At 30.8% G+C, this 24,781-nt stretch overlaps 1 protein-coding gene across 4 annotated transcripts in view; it reads right to left on the bottom strand.

Moving 5' to 3' along the window:
• LOC143201948 (uncharacterized) overlaps positions 1-24,781 on the bottom strand; it is a 65,395-nt gene that overhangs the window by 3,404 nt on the left and 37,210 nt on the right. For 2 of the 4 annotated variants that reach the window (XM_076413173.1, XM_076413174.1), the window contains exons 2-5: positions 12,259-12,393; positions 913-1,135; positions 692-857; positions 163-548 (exon numbers count right to left, since the gene is read on the bottom strand). In XM_076413173.1, the coding sequence (XP_076269288.1) occupies positions 163-548; positions 692-857; positions 913-1,135; positions 12,259-12,309 (826 nt within the window). In that variant the 5' untranslated portion in view covers positions 12,310-12,393. Of the gene's footprint in view, positions 1-162; positions 549-691; positions 858-912; positions 1,136-12,257; positions 12,394-13,079; positions 13,212-24,781 lie in introns of those variants that run through there. The other 2 variants (XM_076413175.1, XM_076413176.1) reach the window with 2 other exon arrangements.

Below are 24,781 nucleotides of genomic sequence, written 5' to 3'. Positions count from 1 at the left end.
TCATATCGTTTTCTCGATTTAGTTACATGAACTTCTTAAACAATTTACTATATATTAATGCAAAATAATAATTATTGCACAAAATAAACACTCCTGCTAGAAAAAACTTCTTATTTTTTTTAAATATATGTTCATAATAGCTTAACTAAGATGTATGCTTACTTTTATTTCTTCTGTCTCTTTTATATTCGCCAGTAGAATGATTGCTGTTGTTATTATACTCTTTACGATGTTGCAGGGTCTTCTTCACGTTACCCTTCTTCCTCTTCCGCCTGTTTCGTTTATTCGGCTTTATCTGAGAGAATTTCGGATCCAAATTGGTGTTAACTTCCACCTGGAACATGCTGGCTACCGACATAGCCGGCAACACCTTCCGCAGATCTTTTGATATACTCGAGTTTGCTTGAATATCGTTGGAGATGTCGGGGATCGGTATATCGTTTCTTAGTTGATCCCGTCGCGAATTCCTCATGGTTGGTCTGGTTACCGTTTGGGTCTTCTTGTGACATATGAAGTGTTTCTCTTCCAAACAACTTTTGTGGTTCCATCTAAAAAATCATTAGCGTTTAGTTTAAAGGAGATTGTTGATAAATTTCAATTTTAGTGAAGATTCTTTAATGAAGTACAATCATATTTACAATCAGCAATGGTTATAATTAATTAATTGATTAGAAATGATGATGCAAATTACTTGTATTGAAACTGAGGATCCATGATGATACAGCTCCACTGTAAATCGTATGTTTTATTGACCGACTGATGGAAGCCGTTGAAAATGACATTTCTTCCAGAGGCAGCCCATTTCCACTGCTTTTTCTGCCAATCAAATCGGCCTCCGATCCATCGTTCCATAGGTTCTAGTTCAAGAAACCACGAATTATCGAACGAAAGCTATTGATGACAGATACGTACTTGCATCGGGGCTACTTAACGCTTTCCTGATCAGTTTGTCTTGATTGGTGTTCTTAATGATGGCCAGATGGCTGCGTCTTGATTGGCATTGGAAATAAGCGTCATGCCACGTTGCTGTATCATTGCTGATGTAATAGCACCTGTGGCTTAGTCGTATGAAACCAGATGGACAAATGTACTTCTTCTTTACGTTTACGCTACTGTTGGCGGATAATACTGAAACATAATTATAGTTAACATTAATTTCATCATAATTAACTTGTCAGCTTTCGGTATAGTCAATAATTCAGTCAGTAATTAATTAACTAACAATAACGATATTTTCTGGCAAAAATCGATTAAATTTTGATGGCATTATCAGTGAAGGGTTCATATAAAGAAACACTTTGTCATTTTCTTGGAAAAAATCATATTTTCTTATTAGAAAAACTGAAGATGCGTGCATAAATTTGACAACTTTTGGATCATTAGTTTGTGAATTATAGCATTTTGAGTGAAGCAGCTTTTGTTAATGTGAAAAAAATGGATTAAATGGAATTTCGCGCCAGGAAAATCAACCATCAAGGATTGGTATGCTAAGTTTAGACGTGATGAAATGAACACCGAAGACGGTAAACACAGTGGACGCCCAAAAGAGGTTTTTGCCGACGAAAACATTTAAAAAATCCACAAAATGATTTTGAATGACGGAAAATTGAATTTGAATAAAATAAGAGACACTCTAAATATATCAACTAAACGCGTACATCAGATCATTCACTAATATTTCGGTATGAGAAAGGTCTGTGCAAAGCGGATGCCGCGCGATCTCACTTTTGACCAAAAACAACGATGAGTTGAAGATTCGGAGCAGTGTTTGAAGATGATCAGGCGTAATAAACCCAAGTTTTTGTTGATATGTGACAATGGATGACACATGGCCTTTCCATCAAACCATCATTTCACTCCGAAGTCCAATCGGCAGTCATCCGAGTGAACCGCACACGATGAACCCTTCAAAGCGTGGGGAAACGCAACAGTCGGCTGGCAAAGTTATGGCGTCTGTATTTTGGGATGCGCATAGATTAATTTTCATTGACTACCTTGAAAAAGGAAGGACCACCAACAGCGACTATTACATAGCGTTATTGGACCGTTTGAAGGACGAAATCGTCGAGAAACGGCCGGATTTGAAGAAAAACAAAGTGGTGCTTCACCAAGACAATACACCGTGCCACAAGTCAGTGAAAATGATGACAAAAATCCATTAATTGAGCTTCGAATTGCTTCCTCATCCACCGTATTCTCCAGATCTAGTCCCCAACAACTATTTCCTGTTCTCAGATCTCAAAATAATGCTCACTAGGAAGAAATGTTCGTCAAATGAAAAGATAATCGCCAAAACTGGGACATATTTTGAAGCAAAGGACAAATCGTACTACAAAAATTGTATCGAAAATTTGGAGGGTCGTTATTATTTGTGTATCACTATTGAAGGAAATTATATTGAATAAAAAAAAACTAATTTTACCAAAAAAATGTGTTTGACTATGGTAGACTTGTCAATTGACCTGTTATATTTAATTTACAACATAAAAAGAGAACTACATAGGCGACAAATTTCAGTGATGAAAAAACTCATGCCAAAAACTGTCAACACTAAAGAGTTAGTTCTCTGGGGGTGAGACTCAATTCGCGTCCATAAAAATGGGCCTAAAAGTAATATCAACAATTTGTTCTTGATCTAAAAGCTAGAAACGCATACCAATCAAGTGATCAATTTGAGTCATGTATCAGTGAAAAGTCTGAATAAAATAATTACCAATTACAATATGTACACATTTAGTTTGGACTTTTATGCCTTTTCATCTTCAATAGAAATGAAAATGAAGAAAATAAAAATGGATCACTCTAAAACATATCGTTATTCCGGACTTGACGAAGTTTTCATAATTAAGAATTAATGTTTGAATGACTGAAGAACGGTTAAACTATTCTTCAGTACTTCTTACAATTGAAACGTAATATAAAAAAATAGAACTTACTAACCATCACACTGATAAACGATGAGATAACTCTGCTCCCCTCTCCTATCCATACAACAAGTAAACAAATGAATAATACCAAGATTAATGACTAAATCGTGGAGGCGTTGAACAAATAAAATTGTTATGGCAATTGTGAAGTCAAAAGGATAAAAATAATTAATGTACAATTTTACTTGTATAATATATTATAGTTATTCTAAAGCAACATTGGAAAATTGACTAATGGGTGGCATGATGCTGTTTTATGGGACTCAATTAATTAATAAAATTTCCTGCAAGTTAATCATAATAAAAAACAACAAATATAAATGCAAAATTTAAAATTCTGTGAGTAGGTGTATAAAATATTAATATATAGTAACGAAGACTTATTTTTTTAATTAAAACTATATTGCTTTTTAGTTATTATCAATCATTAGTCTAGACTATATTCATCAAGTATAGTAGGAAACGTAACGTATTTGTTCATGACAATCCGAATTTTTAAAATCAAAAGAGCTTAAGTGCTTTAAAAGTGTATAAATCATCATTACACCATATTTTAAACAAAGACCTAATGCTAGATTACCACAAAATTCAATAGGTTCAAAAATAACAGCCTGATTTCAATCGGAGGCTTCTTAAGTAGGACAATAAAGTATTTTTCAACATCTTTCTTGATAAATATATTCAAATAATAGCAAAGCCAACCAACGGTTCCCTTTGAAAGGCAACCAAACATTTAAATAAACCAATTCACAGAACAAACCAATTAGAAATTTACGGAAGATATGCAGGACACAAAAATATGCCTCAAAATAACTTAGAGACCTGACAAACCTGCAGAATAAGTTAGATCTTACAGACCTATCAGAGCACAGCAGTTACTGTTACTGTTAGTAACAGTGGATGTTGAAAAGGCATTCGAAGAAAAGAAAGGCTGCCCTGCAATATTCCTAGGCGTCTCACAAGCTTTTGGGTATGGCATTTGGGATTAATCTACAAAATAAGCAAATTGCTACCGCAAAAATACTGTCGACTGCTAGAAACATATCTTTTCAAACGAAACTTTAGAGTCTCGCTTTTGAGCCTCAACACTTAAACCTATTTCGGCTAGAGTTCCCCAGGATTGTAATTGGAACCAATCTTATATCTGCTCTACACTGCGGATATCCCAACGACAAAATAAAGTACTAAGTAAAGTACTTGGAACATTTACCGACAACACAGTTATCATGACAAAAGAAATAGCTCTTCCTAGGTCTACAAAAAAAGTACAAGTAGCAGTCAAGAAGATTCACAAATGGATTAGCGACTGGAGACATACTAGAACTATATATATTATATTTAAAAGAGTGTATTGGCTATTTGGCAGAAATATGTTAACGTTGAGCTAATGTAACGAGTATGTAGTGAGTTTTTTTTTATTATTTAATTGTTATTCCAAGTTATCATTAGATAACAAGGTATTGCTGTATGAGTCTATACTCAAGCCCATTTGGACATATGGAATTCAACTATGGGGTACCGCTAGCAAATCTAATATATCCATCATTCAACGGTTCCAAAATAAGGTGTTGCGTGCCATTGTTGATGCTCCGTACTATATTTCAAATAAAGTGATACAACGCGATATTCCTCTAGAACCTATAACGAGTGTAATCCAACGTGTTTGTGTGAAGTACTTCGAAAGAGTGTCAGTGCATCCCAATGTACTCGCTAATCAGCTAAATATGCGACGTGATAGTGAAGTGCGTAGACTAAAACGTTTAACACCACCTGATCTGATTACTGGACATATGTAGAGTTTAGAATAAGCATTAGAATAAGACTAATTAATTAAGATAATATTTTATACAGAAGATTGCTTAATGAAGTGATTTTCTACATGCCATGTATATATAATATAAACAGAAGAAATACTTATTGCCAATAGGGCAGATTGTGGACTCACGAAGAGTAATAAATAAAAAAAAAAATTAATTGTTATTGTTACTAGTCGTTTCCGACTAATCTACAATTTGTCTTTATGATAACTTAAATCTAGGTATATAACTAGGAGGACTCATCGGCCCTATCACAATATCTGATGAAATAATGTTTATATATGTCACAGCTGTATTTTTTATTAAATGAACCTAACTATACAACACTACACAAGATCAGATGGTTTGATTCTTTTGTGTCCTGCTCTGGTAGAGTAGATAAAGCATTGTCCTTAGTACACTTCTTTGTGGTACACTTGCTGTAGCTTCTTTTATTCCTTCTCGTTTAACTCTAAACATTCTGGCTGTAACGTACGATTTTAATAGTTCGGTGTGTTGGTTTTGGTACAATTTTCTGTAGTTTATGAACAAGGCCTTCATGCCAAACCTTATCGACAAGACTTGTGCTACATCTAAGAATATTGCTGAGTATACTTATTTACTTTCGTAAGCTTTTTTAATAACGTCTGTTATTCTATGGACCTGGTCAACTGTTGAATGTTTGTTAATAAACCAAAACTGGTGGGTTGGTATTAGATTTCTCTTCTCTATATGATCGGTTTTATTCTTTTCAACTGGAGGTTTTCAAAAACCTTAGATTTTACTGGCAGCAGTGATATAGGTCTATAGGCTTTTATTTCGTTTTATTATTTAATAATTAAAAAATCCATTAAATATTATTATATCTTTTGAAACACCTAGTATGTTTTAGAATCTCATTTTTATCTGTACATCTGGACTGAGTCATTTACTAAACGTCGGCTCCAAACCAAGATCATCAGCATTCAGCCCTCCGACTGATGAATGAAGATTAACCAACTTAGAGACCATCCCAGATCAGATCAGATCGCATGGTCCATTACCGCGAAACCGGCAAGTTAAAATTAGCAACACTATATTTTTAAGACATCGTTAAACGTTAAAAAAATTAATACAAAAGCAGATAAACAAGCCCAACTATGAAACGTATGATATGGCACAGCCATACCTACAACATTAATTCTTTAGAAAAAATTAAAGTAACGTGACCTAGTTTAAAAATGACTTCCACAAGCACCGATGGATATCTAATATAAACAGATATTACGTTTTTTACGATTATAATAAACGGAATCGACCTAATTTTTCCAGTAAACACTAAACCCACCTTCTCGAGGAATCTCACAAGTTAGATTATTTTTGCAATGTCCAAATTATTCTCTATTATAATAAGTTCGCGATCAAAATATACATAGACCGTTGATCGGGCAAAAATAACATTACGTAATTTCCCAGATATACGAGAGTCGTTCAATGTTTCTTTAGCAGAGAACTAGTTAAAGCAAGGAAGGCAAATAATTTACGGAATATTTTTCCTGGCAAATCACCATATTGCCCTTCAAATACAAACATCATGTGAGACAAAAAACAGAGCTAATTAGGCTCAGAGTGACCCAACTGTACTGGTTAGTCGGGAGATACTTTCACCTTGATCTAAAATCAAAGACATTGGTTTATCAGTCAATCATAAAACATATTTGGACCTATAAACCAACCTGGATAACACGCAGAAAATCAGAGTATCGAAGGGCAAACCACAAGAACTAGTTTAATGTATAAATGTAATTTTAAGTTTAGATTAAGTAGATTAGTTTTATTCTAATTTGGGAAATACATACCGATGTATTAATCCCATACATGCCTTGCTTGTATATTAATGCAAGTATAACAGAGCACTCGTAATACATTTTTATGTAAATTAAGATTGTACTAAGCATATCGAATGAAAGATGTAATTAATAAAAAAATACATACAAACAAAATTCGCGTTCGTGTATATTTCGGTGCCCCCAAAGCTACTGATACTAAAATATGTAAATCTGAATCATGCTTAACATGTCATCTGATCATTCACCAGTAATCTTAACCGTTAATTTAAATATTATCAACAAAATTAAAGCGACTTTTCTGCCTAATACTAACTAGATATGTTCCGCACTTTCAACTACTAAAGTCATATTTCCCAGACAGACATTTCATTGTGAAACAGGGTGATGAATACACTGAACCACATGCAATATATTCAAGTATTCCGCTGGGCAGTGCCCTTGGCCTATTGTTATATATTGTTAAAGGTAATGATTTAAATGCCAATGACAAAAAACGATCTGGAGGACTAAAAAAACAATGAAATGAAACACTGAATGAAACTGCGCTCAAACTCTCCAAGAACTTTCAGACAGCTTAGCAGCTGATCAACCTTTTGATCTCTAAATGATTTATGGCAAGCAGTCCGAAATACAAAATCAAATGTCTCATGAATTTAATCTCTTTAACTCAGTTTTGATCTTTTTTCGGAGTAAAAAACATTTTCCCTTCGTTTCCTCGAACTTTTCGGTATTAAAATACGGCTCAAAACTCGAACATTTTCTTTTAAATAATAAAAATTGTTGAAAAAGTTTGGCTAAAAACTATACTTTAGTTAAAAACTTTACTAAAAACTTTAGCTAAAAACTATACTAGTTATTTAGAAGGTCATATGAAAAACAAATAAATTTTTAAAACTTATCGAACGACCCTCGTATAAATATACTTGTGTATTTATGTAAAATTAAAATAAATTATTTTATTATCGAACATTTTCCCTGTTGTGATGATATAGAACACCTTTTTTTTTTTTATTAAAAAATCTTAAATAAAATGTTGTTTCAGATATTTGGAATGTGATATGTCATAGAAGTTGCTACCATTGTCGTTTTAGCTGATGACGCAGCAGCATCAAAGGCCAGTAATTTATATAAAAGTGTAAGCAAGTTGCAAAATAAGCAAATATATGTGAGAAATATTATATTAATCAAAATATGTTTACTTTTATAATAGCTTGTCCTGTCGAATGAATATAAGGTGCTTCTTAACTCAATTTCTTAGTACACCTGTGGTTCCTTTTCACCAGAAGACATTTTCTTTAAATACTCGTTAGTGGTTCATTGGAGACCATCAGTCTTAGGAGTTCGTCAAATTATAGCTGAGTCCAACCCAATGAACGTGTCCAAAACGACTGAGAACGTGATGTCCAACATGAATGCGTAAAGGTTAATGGTTTTACAACTATTACCCATCTATCTCTCGATATAAATAGGTGCCAGTAGTGTCACCATTCCAAAACCAAATATTAACAGCCATTCCTTTGGGTTTCAATGGTTTCTTCACGGATTTTGAGAAATCTACAGCCAACAGCTTCATATATTTACATAACCGTTTGACGTATATGTCAATATCCTGAACGGTACTCTTTTTAATATCGAAATAACATATCAACAAGCTATAGTTAATATCTATAGCACTTTTATGCTATAGACAATAGAGTATATGTGACCCCCTTATGTCCTTTTTCAATATATAACGTAATATCCTAAGTTAATAGTTGCTCTAAAATAATCACTTTATTAAACAAATCTTTTCCAGCTTGGTAATTCAGATAAGGGTATAAAATCCGACGAAGAAGAACGATCCCAGTTCTGCTAACCTAGGTAAAACTAGGCGTTTAAAGTAGATCAAAAAAATTAATAAAACTTGAACATACAACTTACTGCAACTAAGGTAACTACAGAAGGTTACGCTACCAACTGAATAAAGTGAGCGAAGGACTAGACCAAAAATGCCAAATGCTTGCTCCTGTAACTCAGAAGCCCTCTTGGGATAGAAAGTTCCCTTGTACACTACATATCCATCAGCCTTAGCTATGTCCGACACCAATTTAAAAAGTTGTAATTAAAAAAATTATGTTAGATACTCATAGTATAGTCATAATTGACAAATTAATTTAATACTATTGTTCTGTTGTACTAGCAACAATTTACAAGCAAGATTATTGTGGGATTAATACACCGATGCATAACAAATCAATCGAAGTCCCCGGCCTGACGCATAGATGGCGTTATTAGAATTAAAGTCGTATGTTTTTTAGTTAGCCCTAACCCTCAAAAGATGCGTGTATAAATTTGACAGCTGCCGGATCATTAGTTTGTGAATTGTAGCATTTTGAGTGCAGCAACTTTTGTTATTGTGAAAAAATTGGATAAAAAGAAATTTCGCGTGTTGATAAGATATTGCTTTTTGAAGGGAAAAATACAGTTGAAGCAAAAACTTGGCTTGATACCCAGTTTCTGAACACTGCCCCAGGAAAAACAACATCAAGGATTGGTATGCTAAGTTTAGACGTGGTGAAATGAGCACCGAAGACGGTGAACGCAATGGACACCCAAAAGAGGTTGTTACCGACGAAAATAATAAAAAATCCACAAAATTTTTGAATGACTCTCTAAAGATATCAACTGAAAGTGTACATCATATCATTCACGAATATTTGGGTATGAGAAAGCTCTGTGCAAAATGGGTGCCAGCTCGCACGATCTTTTAAAATTAAAATCGCTAGTTACCTATCTGCGATCAATAATTTGATCCCTTCTTCGGTTATTCACTTAACAGGACAATTGAAAAGTCCCCGCCCTGACACATAGATGGCGCTATTAGAATTAAATCCATATGTTTTTTAGTTAGGATCATTATACATACACTATCGGATCATTAGTTTGAGAACTTATAGCATTTTGCGTGAAACAACTTTTGTTATTGTGAAAAAAATAGATAACAAGAATTTCGCTTGATGAGCAACAACTTGGCTTGATGCCGAGTTTCCGGACACTGCCCAGGAAAGGATTGGTATGCTAAGTTCAGACGTAGTGAAATGAGCACCGAAGAAGATGAACGCAGTGGACGTCCAAAAGAGTTTGTTGGTCGGTAACAAAACATTAAAAAAATCAATAAAATGATTTTGAATGACCGTAAATTGAAATTGAATGGAATAGCAGACACTTAAAGATATGAACTGAACGTGTACATCTATTCATTCACAAATATTTGGGTATGAGAAAGCTCTGTGTAAAGTGGATGCCGCGCGAGCTCACTTTTGACCAAAAACAACGACGAGTTGATGATTCGGAGCAGTGTCTGAAGATGATCAAGCGTAATAATCCCGAGTTCTTGCGTCAATATGTGACAACGAATGAAATCGTATATTTAAAAAGGAAGGACTGAAGCAAAGAAACTGAGGCCTATTTTGAAGCAAAGGACAAATCGTACTATAAAAATGGTATCGAAAAGTTAAAGGGTCACTATGATCGGAGTATCACCCTTGAAGAAACTAATTTTGCCAAAAAAAATCTGTTTTACTATGGTAGGCCGGGGACTTTTCAATGGGACCTGTTTTGCTCCAAGTTTAAACACCGATTATTATATTGGATTAAAAAAAACATATTAAAGCATACACAAAAAGAAACTATGATGAACAGTACCCGTATATTAAAAGATATCTACATTATATCGCTATCAATACAAGAAAAAATGAAAGTAAATATTCATAACAAACATTGGGTAATCATTTAAAGCAGGTGTACGCTCATATTCTAGAATATTTATAGAACCTCTTGTGAAATTGTTGTTTCATATACGTTTCAAATCCTCAATTACAATAATATAAGAAAAATAAACAGCCAGTATTAGATTTATTGGAAAACTTAATACAATAAAATATATTTAATGCACTGGGAGTAAATTAAGAGATTAGATGAGATTAAAAATGTCAAAACAATATATGTTTAAAATCTCGTCGTACAATGTGTACGATATATTACTACTGATGAGTGAATGAAATTGTGCGTCAGATTTATGGAGATACGCTTGAAACTAATTATATCAATTGAAAGAATCAGCAAAATATGACGAGAAACTAAATTAGAACCATCTTGTTAAACCAAAATTAAATAACTGTACTGGTTGGTCGAAAGATACGTCCAGCTTGACCTATGGTCAAAGAGATTGATTTAATGGTTAATAGTAAAGCTCGTTTGGACTTTTGGGGTGTAAATATGGGGGTTACTTTAAGTCATCAAATTGACTAGTAGCAAACCAATGCAGCCAAAATAAATGTTTATTGTATTGTATTTGCATCTTAGTTATTCACTTGAATGAAACTTTCTGAATATGATTAAATGCTGCCAATTTCTAATATAGGGTAATGAGAGTGGAAAGAAGTAAAGGTGAGTATATAATTAATATGTGATAACTAAGAAATGTTATTGTAGTGTGTAAAATATATGTGCACAAATATGTGTGTAATTGTTCAGAATATATATGAGCATTTGATTAAAATGTGTCAGGACAGAAAGAATAGTAAGTATTTTGCAGATATAGCAAATGCATTAAGGAGAATGAAGTGTATTAGTATTAACAGAACAAACGAAGGAGAAATACAGTGATATCAAAACGTCTTCACAAGGAAACACTGTACAGAACGACACAAGAACTAGTCGTAAAAGGTAAATATGCTCTCTAATGAAAGTAAAACATATTACTTGGATATACAATTGTTAATTAGGTGGATTAAGCCTCCAGAGGATACAACTAGGAAAGCTCCTAGAACTCTCATAGGTGGTATGAAAAAGAGTTCAATGTAAATATAATCAAACATAATCCTAACCTACAAACTATTATAACTATGTACTTGTAGTTTTAATTCCTTCGATAATATATACACTAGATTTATTATATTGTTAAATTAAATTATATTTGATATCAGTATTTTTTTTTAATTATTTTATTTAGATTAGAATTTTCTTGTATGTCAAAGCCAAACCGAACTAAAACGCAGAGTTCATAAGGCAACCTTTCGACGTTTTGACGTCACAAATTTAGATAACATATGGACAAAATAACTTTGGATAGACTATAGATTCTATCTCGGTTAGTCTGTATTGTATCACAAAGCAAGCCTGCCTCCTACAGTCAAGCATGTGATGTGCACTCGCAGTAATCCGACTAGTGATGTTAAGGTGATAACCAGTTGAATAGCACGATATTGCCGGCCAAGTGATAAGCTATGGGATAATACGCCTATTCGCCCAGCTAAAACAGTTCAATCTTAGTTTTAGGAGAATCAAAATAGCATCAAGCATCTTCTCCGGTCAGAAAAATAGTGAAACATCAACACAATTGATTCGTTATGGAAAGATTTACAACAGAAAAATGGGACAACATTGCAATGGAAATTATTCATACACTCAATATTTTAAATAAATCTTAAAATGTTGAATAAATTTTTTTATTTATTGGAGACAAAGTTACATAAAGTACCCAGACCTATTCAGAAAACTGTGATAAACCAGCGGTTCACCCTAAAATTTAATTTAAAATGTTAATTCCGGCCACGCAAAACACTAAACGTCGTCTGACCTATTCGTGGCGTCGAACCTTTTTAAATGCAAATACAACTTTACCACAAACACGTCTTTTTATTATAGCTGTGACCTTTACTTACCGCTCACTAACGCAAAACAAAAGATGACACAGTTTACCAAACTGGCAGACATGGTGAAAATAATGGGACTCGCTCGAATACAGATCTGGGTTACATCACTCACATGGGCTTGAACATGGTCTCTTTAGCGGCGATGCTGAAAAAAATATTAACTGAGCTTATTTAACAGTTTCGTCATGATTTATAACCATTCAAAAAGCTCGGACTGGCCGATATTTCGTAATAGTTAAAACTGTTTTTCCTATGAAAATATATTGATGTTTAAACAATGCGGTTTAAAACCTGCGGTTTATTTTACTTTCACTAAATCTTATCACGTATATATTTATTTCTAATATAAGTTTTCTGGAATTTTTTTAATTACTAAATTAATTAAATATATAGCTCATCAATCCATTATTAATGGAGTAAATAAATATGAATCAATTAATTCCAAGATAAAAGAAATTATTTGAATACAGTGTTAAATACGAAATTACCTCACCTTTATCCTTTCAAAAGTAAATAATATAATCGCAATCGTTTGGCATACATGAAAGCAAATAAGTGGAAATTGAAACTAGGAAGGGAACAAACATACATACATAGTAATTTGTCAGATATAACATGATCTGTAATCCGATTGGATTCTGTTTAATCCTTCAAATCCTTAAATGCTTACTTTACATGGTTAGTGAGCATAGAAAATAACTTAATAATTCATTTTCCAAGTCTTGTAGATATATTTGTGTCCTTGATGCAAGTCAAATTCATATATTTATAGAAAAATAAGAAACCGGCTTGGTTGGCGCAGTGGTAAAGGCGACAGAACGGTCCACTTACGGTTGTGATAGTCGCGGGTTCGAATCCCGATGGGGTATGGTAAAATCCGACAAGAAAAACGATCCCAGTGACGCCAGTAACCAGGCTGGGTAAGACCCAATATCTTCTGGGATGATTTCTAAGTTGGTTACTCCCTAGTCGGTAGGCTTAATGCCGAGAATGCCGTGGTTCAGAGCCCACGTTAAACTGTAGGTCCGATCCAGATAAATCCCTAGTTGATAAAAGCAGACTTTAAAATATAAAAAAATAAGAAAAAGTGACAATTGTACTATTGTTAAAATGCAATAGTAATTATAACCAACACTATCTATTAATAAAACTAAAAATTGAAATATATTTTTTAACTAAAATCAAGTCTTTATTCACCTCATACGCTGTTTGTTCCCTACCTAAAAAAGTTTAGTGTTAAAAACACTGTCAAAAGGAAACTTAACAGTCTTTTTTTGTGACTGGAACCTTTTTCCCAATAAATGTTCAAGTAACAGCTTTAGTATGTTAATTTCGCTTATATAATGAATCATTATCATCATTATTTTTCATTGTCTTTGGCGCAACACTGAAATTCAAAGTCTACAATTCAATATTCCTTAAATCAGCTACTATACAGAGACAGCATGCCATAACCTTTCAAGGAATTATCGTCTGATATCAGAAATCTCTATGCAATTAACTCTAATTATCCAAAATCAATAACAAATCAAGAAAAAACCCGCTGTTAACGTAAATAGAAATAAGTAAACTTTAGAAGGCTTAACATATAATTAAATTTGTGCACTACTGGTGAACTATGAGAAATGTCGGTGAAATATTAGTTTTGAAATCTTGTTCTAATAATTATATGAATAAATATATTGTTTTAATTTTTATTTAATGAATAAATAACAGATATCTAGTAAAGTAAGATAATGTACGCGCATATTCTACCAAAACAATGTTTCAATGATTTTCGTTTCTTCTATCAGTTATGTAGGACAACTATATGATCTAAATCATGATATTCATATTTGAATGTGCTCACAATTTAATCAGAATTCACCTAGTGGTATAGGAGATTAGTGATGGAGAAAAAAAGTGTATCAAACAAAACTTCATATTAGTTATTAATAATATAATTTTGTTATACTCTCTCCTAAATATTACTGTAAAATAAATTATAGGTTTTGAACGCCTAATCATCTTAGAAGAATAGAAAAATTAAATAACAGGACCACATATAGGGTATAATGATATGGACTCGAAGGAGGAATCGATATGGATCAAAAACTGAAATGGAAGGGTACAAAAGAATTTACAGACTAACCCTAACATCTGGTTGGGGGACATAAGCATTTTCAAGGAGAGAAAAAAGCAAGATACAAGCAACAGAAAAGTCAGGAGTGTAACAAAGATGGATAGGATAAAAAGTAAAGACTCATAAGACAAGGCCTAAATATAGAATCATTGGACAAGTACATAAAAAGAAAACAACTAATTTAGTGGAAATACTTACTTCCATAGAGAAGGCACGACTGGTAAAGAAAATATGGATGCTTTGCTTTCCATATTCTCTTTGCCTGTCTTGTGTCCTCCATGATCATACACAGATACCTGTAATTAATTGCACGTTCAAGTGACAAATGTTTATCACACACTACAACAAACGCTTATATAATATTATATAAAAAATAATAAAAAATTAAGCCAGATTAATTTCAACTGACGTATCAATTATCTCATACGTTCATAATAGAACGAGTGTGTGTTTCTATTGTGCCGTCACCGTTTATTTACTACTGCACTGAAATAATCTATTAGCCGATAGAATGGGCATTTTATTTATAGGAAACAATGAAGGAAGTTGGCCTATAAAGCCGCATTGTGGAGCAGTATTGTGGAGTATCACTATGCGATGAATATGTTACGTGATAAAAAAAATAGAACCGAGACGAAAAGATGCCTCTGTCATTCGATACATCGACGGAAGATATAGATAGTTCTATGGTAAAAGTCCAAATAATTCAATTGCTGAAACAAGTATATGATGGTCGATAGGAGCTATATCTAGTTAATATAACTGGAGGGGTAGGGATTAAAGGTTGTCATGGACTATAATGAAGCTATTGATCATGTAAATTTTCACTGTTGCGTTTTAATTCTTCCTAAAATAATGTTATATAAAACTTACCACAAGGCAATTATATAGAATGTTTAGTATATTTTCTATTATAATCTTAGTAATATATGATATTAAGGTCCCTTATTTTGCTTGTAAAAAATGTGTTTATATTTCTAATCTTGTTTTATTTTATACTTATCCTTATTGTACTATTCTCGCTTGTTTCGTAGAGCGACAGAAAAAAAAACGAACAGCCAATATTTTATATAGGATTTTTCGATAATAGTGATAAACAAAAATAATTAGTTTTAATGAATTTTTCTTTATACAATTTATAAATTAAAAATTGTATGAAAATGATTCAACTACCATTCGAATCAATGTACAAAAAAATTATACTATGATTATTTTAGTTGATATGACAGCAAAAATATTGAAAATAGCAAACAATCACAAATATTCACGACTATATATATGATAGAGACAAAATTCTATATAAAAAGGTTTTTTGGGCCGAAAGAAACGAAAATTCGTGTTAAACTGCTTTGTGAATGTACATTTTATAAGAGGCGAAAGATAAACAGAAACCCTCTCATTTTTTGAAAATATTTATTTTTACTGAATTTTTTATACAGCCATCCAGTTCGGCGTAAAATTCTTTGTAGAAACCACAATGTAATTGTAATGATGATGTAATTGACGGTAAAGATATAGAAAATGGCTAAAAATCACCGATTTTCACGACTCTATATATGGAAAACACTGTAATTTCTTTTACCTCTCGGATAGAGTTAAAACTCTCAAAATATATGTATTTTTTTCTGAGAAACAAAGGGCTGTTAAAATTTTTATACCATCATTCGATTCAGCGTAAAATTCTTTACGATGTCTGTAATTTTGGTTAAATAGCGATAATTTGAACGGAAATGGCAGCAAAAATATTGAAAATAGCTGAAAATCGCAAATTTTCACGACTATATACATGGAAAAAGTGTCAATTTTTTTTATCTCTCAGATTAAGATAAAAACTTCAAAATATGTGCATTTTGCGCTGAAAAAAATGAAAATCCTTGTTAAATTGCAGTAAAATATATATTTCTTAAGATATGCGCCAGAAATAGAAATTTCCACATTTTTTGAAAATACGTTCTTCGTTTTTTTAACCTCGAAACAAAGGGCAGTATAAAATGTTTATATCATCATTCGATTCAGCGTAAAATTCTTTGCGATGTCTATAATTTTGGTTAAATAAGGATAATATGAACGGAAATGACAGCAAAAATATAGAAATTGGCTGAAAATCGCAAATTTTCACGACTATATACATGGAAAAAGTGTCAAATTTTTTTATCTCTCAGATTAAGATAAAAACCTCAAAATACGTGCATTTTGCGCTGAAAAAAATGAAAATCCTTGTTAAATTATAGTAAAATATTTATTTCTTAAGATATGCGCCAGAAATAGAAATTTCCACATTTTTTGAAAATACGTTCTTCGTTTTTTTAACTTCGAAACAAAGGGCAGTATAAAATGTTTATATCATCATTCGATTCAGCGTAAAATTCTTTACGATGTCTGTAATTTTGGTTAAATAAGGATAATTTGAACGGAAATGACAGCAAAAATATTGAAATTGGCTGAAAATCGAAAATTTTCACGACTATATACATGGAAAAAGTGTCAAATTTTTTTATCTCTCAGATAAAGATAAAAGCCTCAAAATATGTGCATTTTGCGCTGAAAAAAATGAAAATCCTTGTTAAATTGCAGTAAAATATCTATTTCTTAAGATATGCGACAAAAATAGAAATTTCCACATTTTTTTAAAATACGTTCTTCGTTTTTTTAACTTCGAAACAAAGGGCATTATAAAATTTTTATATCATCATTCGATTCAGCGTAAAATTCTTTACTATGTCTGTAATTTTGGTTAAATAAGGATAATTTGAACGGAAATGACAGCAAAAATATTGAAATTGGCTGATAATCGAAAATTTTCACGACTATATACATGGAAAAAGTGTCAAATTTTTTTATCTCTCAGATTAAGATAAAAGCCTCAAAATATGTGCATTTTGCGCTGAAAAAAATGAAAATCCTTGTTAAATTGCAGTAAAATATATATTTCTTAAGATATGCGCCAGAAATAGAAATTTCCACATTTTTTGAAAATACGTTCTTCGTTTTTTTAACCTCGAAACAAAGGGCAGTATAAAATGTTTATATCATCATTCGATTCAGCGTAAAATTCTTTGCGATGTCTATAATTTTGGTTAAATAAGGATAATTTGAACGGAAATGACAGCAAAAATATAGAAATTGGCTGAAAATCGCAAATTTTCACGACTATATACATGGAAAAAGTGTCAAATTTTTTTATCTCTCAGATTAAGATAAAAGCCTCAAAATATGTGCATTTTGCGCTGAAAAAAATGAAAATCCTTGTTAAATTGCAGTAAAATATCTATTTCTTAAGATATGCGACAAAAATAGAAATTTCCACATTTTTTTAAAATACGTTCTTCGTTTTTTTAACTTCGAAACAAAGGGCAGTATAAAATTTTTATATCATCATTCGATTCAGCGTTAAATTCTTTACGACGTCTGTAATTTTGGTTAAATAAGGATAATTTGAACGGAAATGACAGCAAAAATATAGAAATTGGCTGAAAATCGCAAATTTTCACGACTATATACATGGAAAAAGTGTCAAATTTTTTTATCTCTCAGATTAAGATAAAAGCCTCAAAATATGTGCATTTTGCGCTGAAAAAAATGAAAATCCTTGTTAAATTGCAGTAAAATATCTATTTCTTAAGATATGCGACAAAAATAGAAATTTCCACATTTTTTTAAAATACGTTCTTCGTTTTTTTAACTTCGAAACAAAGGGCAGTATAAAATTTTTATATCATCATTCGATTCAGCGTAAAATTCTTTACGATGTCTGTAATTTTGGTTAAATAAGGATAATTTGAACGGAAATGACAGCAAAAATATTGAAATTGGCTGATAATCGAAAATTTTCACGACTATATACATGGAAAAAGTGTCAAATTTTTTTATCTCTCAGATTAAGATAAAAGCCTCAAAATATGTGCATTTTGCGCTGAAAAAAATGAAAATCCTTGTTAAATTGCAGTAAAATATCTATTTCTTAAGATATGCGACAAAAATAGAAATTTCCACATTTTTTTAAAATACGTTCTTCGTTTTTTTAACTTCGAAACAAAGGGCATTATAAAATTTTTATATCATCATTCGATTCAGCGTAAAATTCTTTACGATGTCTGTAATTTTGGTTAAATAAGGATAATTTGAACGGAAATGACAGCAAAAATATTGAAATTGGCTGATAATCGAAAATTTTCACGACTATATACATGGAAAAATTGTCAAATTTTTTTATCTCTCAGATTAAGATAAAAGCCTCAAAATATGTGCATTTTGCGCTGAAAAAAATGAAAATCCTTGTTAAATTGCAGTAAAATATCTATTTCTTAAGATATGCGACAAAAATAGAAATTTCCACATTTTTTTAAAATATGTTCTTCGTTTTTTTAACTTCGGAACAAAGGGCAGTTTAAAATTTTTATATCATCATTCGATTCAGCGTAAAATTCTTTACGATGTCTGTAATTTTGGTTAAATAAGGATAATTTGAACGGAAATGACAACAAAAATATTGAAATTGGCTGATAATCGAAAGTTTTCAGGACTATATACATGGAAAAAGTGTCAAATTTTTTTATCTCTCAGATTAAAATAAAAACTTCAAAATATGAGCATTTTGCGCTGAAAAAAATGAAAATCCTTGTTAAATTGCGGTAAAATATCTATTTCTTAGGATATGCGCCAGAAATACAAATTTCCACATTTTTTGAAAATACGTTCTTCGTTTTTTTAACTTCGAAACAAAGGGCAATATAAAATATTTATATCATCATTCGATTCAGCGTAAAATTCTTTACGATGTCTGTAATTTTGGTTAAATAGGGATAATTTGAACGGAAATGACTGCAAAAATATTGAAATTGGCTGAAAATCGCAAATTTTCACGCTATATACATGGAAAAAGTGTCAAATTTTTTTATCTCTCAGATTAAAATAAAAACTTCAAAATATGAGCATTTTGTGCTGAAAAAAATGAAAATCCTTGTTAAATTGCAGTAAAATATCTATTTCTTAGGATATGCGCCAGAAATACAAATTTCCACATTTTTTGAAAATACGTTCTTCGTTTTTTTAACTTCGAAACAAAGGGCAATATAAAATATTTATATCATCATTCGATTCAGCGTAAAATTCTTTACGATGTCTGTAATTTTGGTTAAATAGGGATAATTTGAACGGAAATGACTGCAAAAATATTGAAATTGGCTGAAAATCGCAAATTTTCACGCTATATACATGGAAAAAGTGTCAAATTTTTTTATCTCTCAGATTAAAATAAAAACTTCAAAATATGAGCATTTTGCGCTGAAAAAAATGAAAATCCTTGTTAAATTGCAGTAAAATATCTATTTCTTAGGATATGCGCCAGAAATACAAATTTCCACATTTTTTGAAAATACGTTCTTCGTTTTTTTAACTTCGAAACAAAGGGCAATATAAAATATTTATATCATCATTCGATTCAGCGTAAAATTCTTTACGATGTCTGTAATTTTGGTTAAATAAGGATAATTTGAACGGAAATGACAGCAAAAATATTGAAATTGGCTGATAATCGAAAATTTTCACGACTATATACATGGAAAAAGTGTCAAATTTTTTTATCTCTCAGATTAAAATAAAAACTTCAAAATATGAGCATTTTGCGCTGAAAAAAATGAAAATCCTTGTTAAATTGCAGTAAAATATCTATTTCTTAGGATATGCGCCAGAAATACAAATTTCCACATTTTTTGAAAATACGTTCTTCGTTTTTTTAACTTCGAAACAAAGGGCAGTATAAAATATTTATATCATCATTCGATTCAGCGTAAAATTCTTTACGATGTCTGTAATTTTGGTTAAATAGGGATAATTTGAACGGAAATGACAGCAAAAATATTGAAATTGGCTGATAATCGAAAATTTTCACGACTATATACATGGAAAAAGTGTCAAATTTTTTTATCTCTCAGATTAAGATAAAAACCTCAAAATATGTGCATTTTGCGCTGAAAAAAATGAAAATCCTTGTTAAATTGCAGTAAAATATCTATTTCTTAAGATATGCGCCAGAAATAGAAATTTCCACATTTTTTGAAAATACGTTCTTCGTTTTTTTTGACTTCGAAACAAAGGGCAATATAAAATATTTATATCATCATTCGATTCAGCGTAAAATTCTTTACGACGTCTGTAATTTTGGTTAAATAGGGATAATTTGAACGGAAATGACAGCAAAAATATTGAAATTGGCTGATAATCGAAAATTTTCACGACTATATACATGGAAAAAGTGTCAAATTTTTTTATCTCTCAGATTAAGATAAAAACCTCAAAATATGTGCATTTTGCGCTGAAAAAAATGAAAATCCTTGTTAAATTGCAGTAAAATATCTATTTCTTAAGATATGCGACATAAATAGAAATTTCCACATTTTTTGAAAATACGTTCTTCGTTTTTTTAACTTCGAAACAAAGGGCAATATAAAATATTTATATCATCATTCGATTCAGCGTAAAATTCTTTACGATGTCTGTAATTTTGGTTAAATAGGGATAATTTGAACGGAAATGACAGCAAAAATATTGAAAATGGCTGAAAATCGCAAATTTTCACGACTATATACATGGAAAAAGTGTCAAATTTTTTTATCTCTCAGATTAAGATAAAAACTTCAAAATATGTGCATTTTGCGCTGAAAAAAATGAAAATCCTTGTTAAATTGCAGTAAAATATCTATTTCTTAAGATATGCGCCAGAAATAGAAATTTCCACATTTTTTGAAAATACGTTCTTCGTTTTTTTAACTTCGAAACAGAGGGCAATATAAAATATTTATATCATCATTCGATTCAGCGTAAAATTCTTTACGATGTCTGTAATTTTGGTTAAATAGGGATAATTTGAACGGAAATGACAGCAAAAATATTGAAATTGGCTGATAATCGAAAATTTTCACGACTATATACATGGAAAAAGTGTCAAATTTTTTTATCTCTCAGATTAAGATAAAAACTTCAAAATATGTGCATTTTGCGCTGAAAAAAATGAAAATCCTTGTTAAATTGCAGTAAAATATCTATTTCTTAAGATATGCGCCAGAAATAGAAATTTCCACATTTTTTGAAAATACGTTCTTCGTTTTTTTAACTTCGAAACAAAGGGCAATATAAAATATTTATATCATCATTCGATTCAGCGTAAAATTCTTTACGATGTCTGTAATTTTGGTTAAATAGGGATAATTTGAACGGAAATGACAGCAAAAATATTGAAATTGGCTGATAATCGAAAATTTTCACGACTATATACATGGAAAAAGTGTCAAATTTTTTTATCTCTCAGATTAAGATAAAAACCTCAAAATATGTGCATTTTGCGCTGAAAAAAATGAAAATCCTTGTTAAATTGCAGTAAAATATCTATTTCTTAAGATATGCGCCAGAAATAGAAATTTCCACATTTTTTGAAAATACGTTCTTCGTTTTTTTAACTTCGAAACAAAGGGCAATATAAAATATTTATATCATCATTCGATTCAGCGTAAAATTCTTTACGATGTCTGTAATTTTGGTTAAATAAGGATAATTTGAACGGAAATGACAGCAAAAATATTGAAATTGGCTGATAATCGAAAATTTTCACGACTATATACATGGAAAAAGTGTCAAATTTTTTTATCTCTCAGATTAAGATAAAAACCTCAAAATATGTGCATTTTGCCCTGAAAAAAATGAAAATCCTTGTTAAATTGCAGTAAAATATCTATTTCTTAAGATATGCGCCAGAAATAGAAATTTCCACTTTTTTTGAAAATACGTTCTTCGTTTTTTTAACCTCGAAACAAAGGGCAGTATAAAATGTTTATATCATCATTCGATTCAGCGTAAAATTCTTTACGATGTCTGTAATTTTGGTTAAATAAGGATAATTTGAACGGAAATGACAGCAAAAATATTGAAAATGGCTGAAAATCGCAAATTTTCACGACTATATACATGGAAAAAGTGTCAAATTTTTTTATCTCTCAGATTAAGATAAAAACCTCAAAATATGTGCATTTTGAGCTGAAAAAAATGAAAATCCTTGTTAAATTGTAGTAAAATATATATTTCTTAAGATATGCGCCAGAAATAGAAATTTCCACTTTTTTTGAAAATACGTTCTTCGTTTTTTTAACCTCGAAACAAAGGGCAGTATAAAATGTTTATATCATCATTCGATTCAGCGTAAAATTCTTTACGATGTCTGTCATTTTGGTTAAATAAGGATAATTTGAACGGAAATGACAGCAAAAATATTGAAAATGGCTGAAAATCGAAAATTTTCACGACTATATACATGGAAAAAGTGTCAATTTTTTTTATCTCTCAGATTAAGATAAAAACTTCAAAATATGTGCATTTTGAGCTGAAAAAAATGAAAATCCTTGTTAAATTGTAGTAAAATATATATTTCTTAAGATATGCGCCAGAAATAGAAATTTCCACATTTTTTGAAAATACGTTCTTCGTTTTTTTAACTTCGAAACAAAGGGCAGTATAAAATGTTTATATCATCATTCGATTCAGCGTAAAATTCTTTACGATGTCTGTAATTTTGGTTAAATAGCGATAACTTGAACGGAAATGACAGCAAAAATATTGAAAATGGCTGAAAATCACAAATTTTCACGACTATATACATGGAAAAAGTGTCCAATTTTTTTATCTCTCAGATTAAGATAAAAACTTCAAAATATGTGCATTTTGAGCTGAAAAAAATGAAAATCCTTGTTAAATTGCAGTAAAATATCTATTTCTTAAGATATGCGCCAGAAATAGAAATTTCCACTTTTTTTGAAAATACGTTCTTCGTTTTTTTAACTTCGAAACAAAGGGCAGTATAAAATGTTTATATCATCATTCGATTCAGCGTAAAATTCTTTACGATGTCTGTAATTTTGGTTAAATAGCGATAACTTGAACGGAAATGATAGCAAAAATATTGAAAATGGCTGAAAATCACAAATTTTCACGACTATATACATGGAAAAAGTGTCAATTTTTTTTATCTCTCAGATTAAGATAAAAACTTCAAAATATGTGCATTTTGCGCTGAAAAAAAAGAAAATCCTTGTTAAATTGCAGTAAAATATCTATTTCTTAAGATATGCGCCAGAAATAGAAATTTCCACTTTTTTTGAAAATACGTTCTTCGTTTTTTTAACCTCGAAACAAAGGGCAGTATAAAATGTTTATATCATCATTCGATTCAGCGTAAAATTCTTTACGATGTCTGTAATTTTGGTTAAATAGCGATAATTTGAACGGAAATGGCAGCAAAAATATTGAAAATGGCTGAAAATCGCAAATTTTCACGACTATATACATGGAAAAAGTGTCCAATTTTTTTATCTCTCAGATTAAGATAAAAACTTCAAAATATGTGCATTTTGAGCTGAAAAAAATGAAAATCCTTGTTAAATTGTAGTAAAATATATATTTCTTAAGATATGCGCCAGAAATAGAAATTTCCACATTTTTTGAAAATACGTTCTTCGTTTTTTTAACTTCGAAACAAAGGGCAGTATAAAATGTTTATATCATCATTCGATTCAGCGTAAAATTCTTTACGATGTCTGTAATTTTGGTTAAATAGCGATAACTTGAACGGAAATGACAGCAAAAATATTGAAAATGGCTGAAAATCACAAATTTTCACGACTATATACATGGAAAAAGTGTCCAATTTTTTTATCTCTCAGATTAAGATAAAAACTTCAAAATATGTGCATTTTGAGCTGAAAAAAATGAAAATCCTTGTTAAATTGTAGTAAAATATATATTTCTTAAGATATGCGCCAGAAATAGAAATTTCCACTTTTTTTGAAAATACGTTCTTCGTTTTTTTAACCTCGAAACAAAGGGCAGTATAAAATGTTTATATCATCATTCGATTCAGCGTAAAATTCTTTACGATGTCTGTAATTTTGGTTAAATAGGGATAATTTGAACGGAAATGACAGCAAAAATATTGAAAATGGCTGAAAATCGCAAATTTTCACGACTATATACATGGAAAAAGTGTCAATTTTTTTTATCTCTCAGATTAAGATAAAAACTTCAAAATATGTGCATTTTGAGCTGAAAAAAATGAAAATCCTTGTTAAATTGTAGTAAAATATATATTTCTTAAGATATGCGCCAGAAATAGAAATTTCCACATTTTTTGAAAATACGTTCTTCGTTTTTTTAACTTCGAAACAAAGGGCAGTATAAAATGTTTATATCATCATTCGATTCAGCGTAAAATTCTTTACGATGTCTGTAATTTTGGTTAAATAGGGATAATTTGAACGGAAATGACAGCAAAAATATTGAAAATGGCTGAAAATCACAAATTTTCACGACTATATACATGGAAAAAGTGTCCAATTTTTTTATCTCTCATATTAAGATAAAAACTTCA

Source organism: Rhynchophorus ferrugineus, unplaced genomic scaffold (assembly GCF_030347505.1).
Source record: "Rhynchophorus ferrugineus isolate W39M unplaced genomic scaffold, kcgeb_rfMv2 rfM9, whole genome shotgun sequence".
Classification (NCBI taxonomy): Eukaryota; Metazoa; Arthropoda; class Insecta; order Coleoptera; family Curculionidae; genus Rhynchophorus; species Rhynchophorus ferrugineus.
The sequence above is the reverse complement of the archived record's forward strand: the minus strand, read 5'-3'. Positions and strand labels throughout refer to the sequence as shown.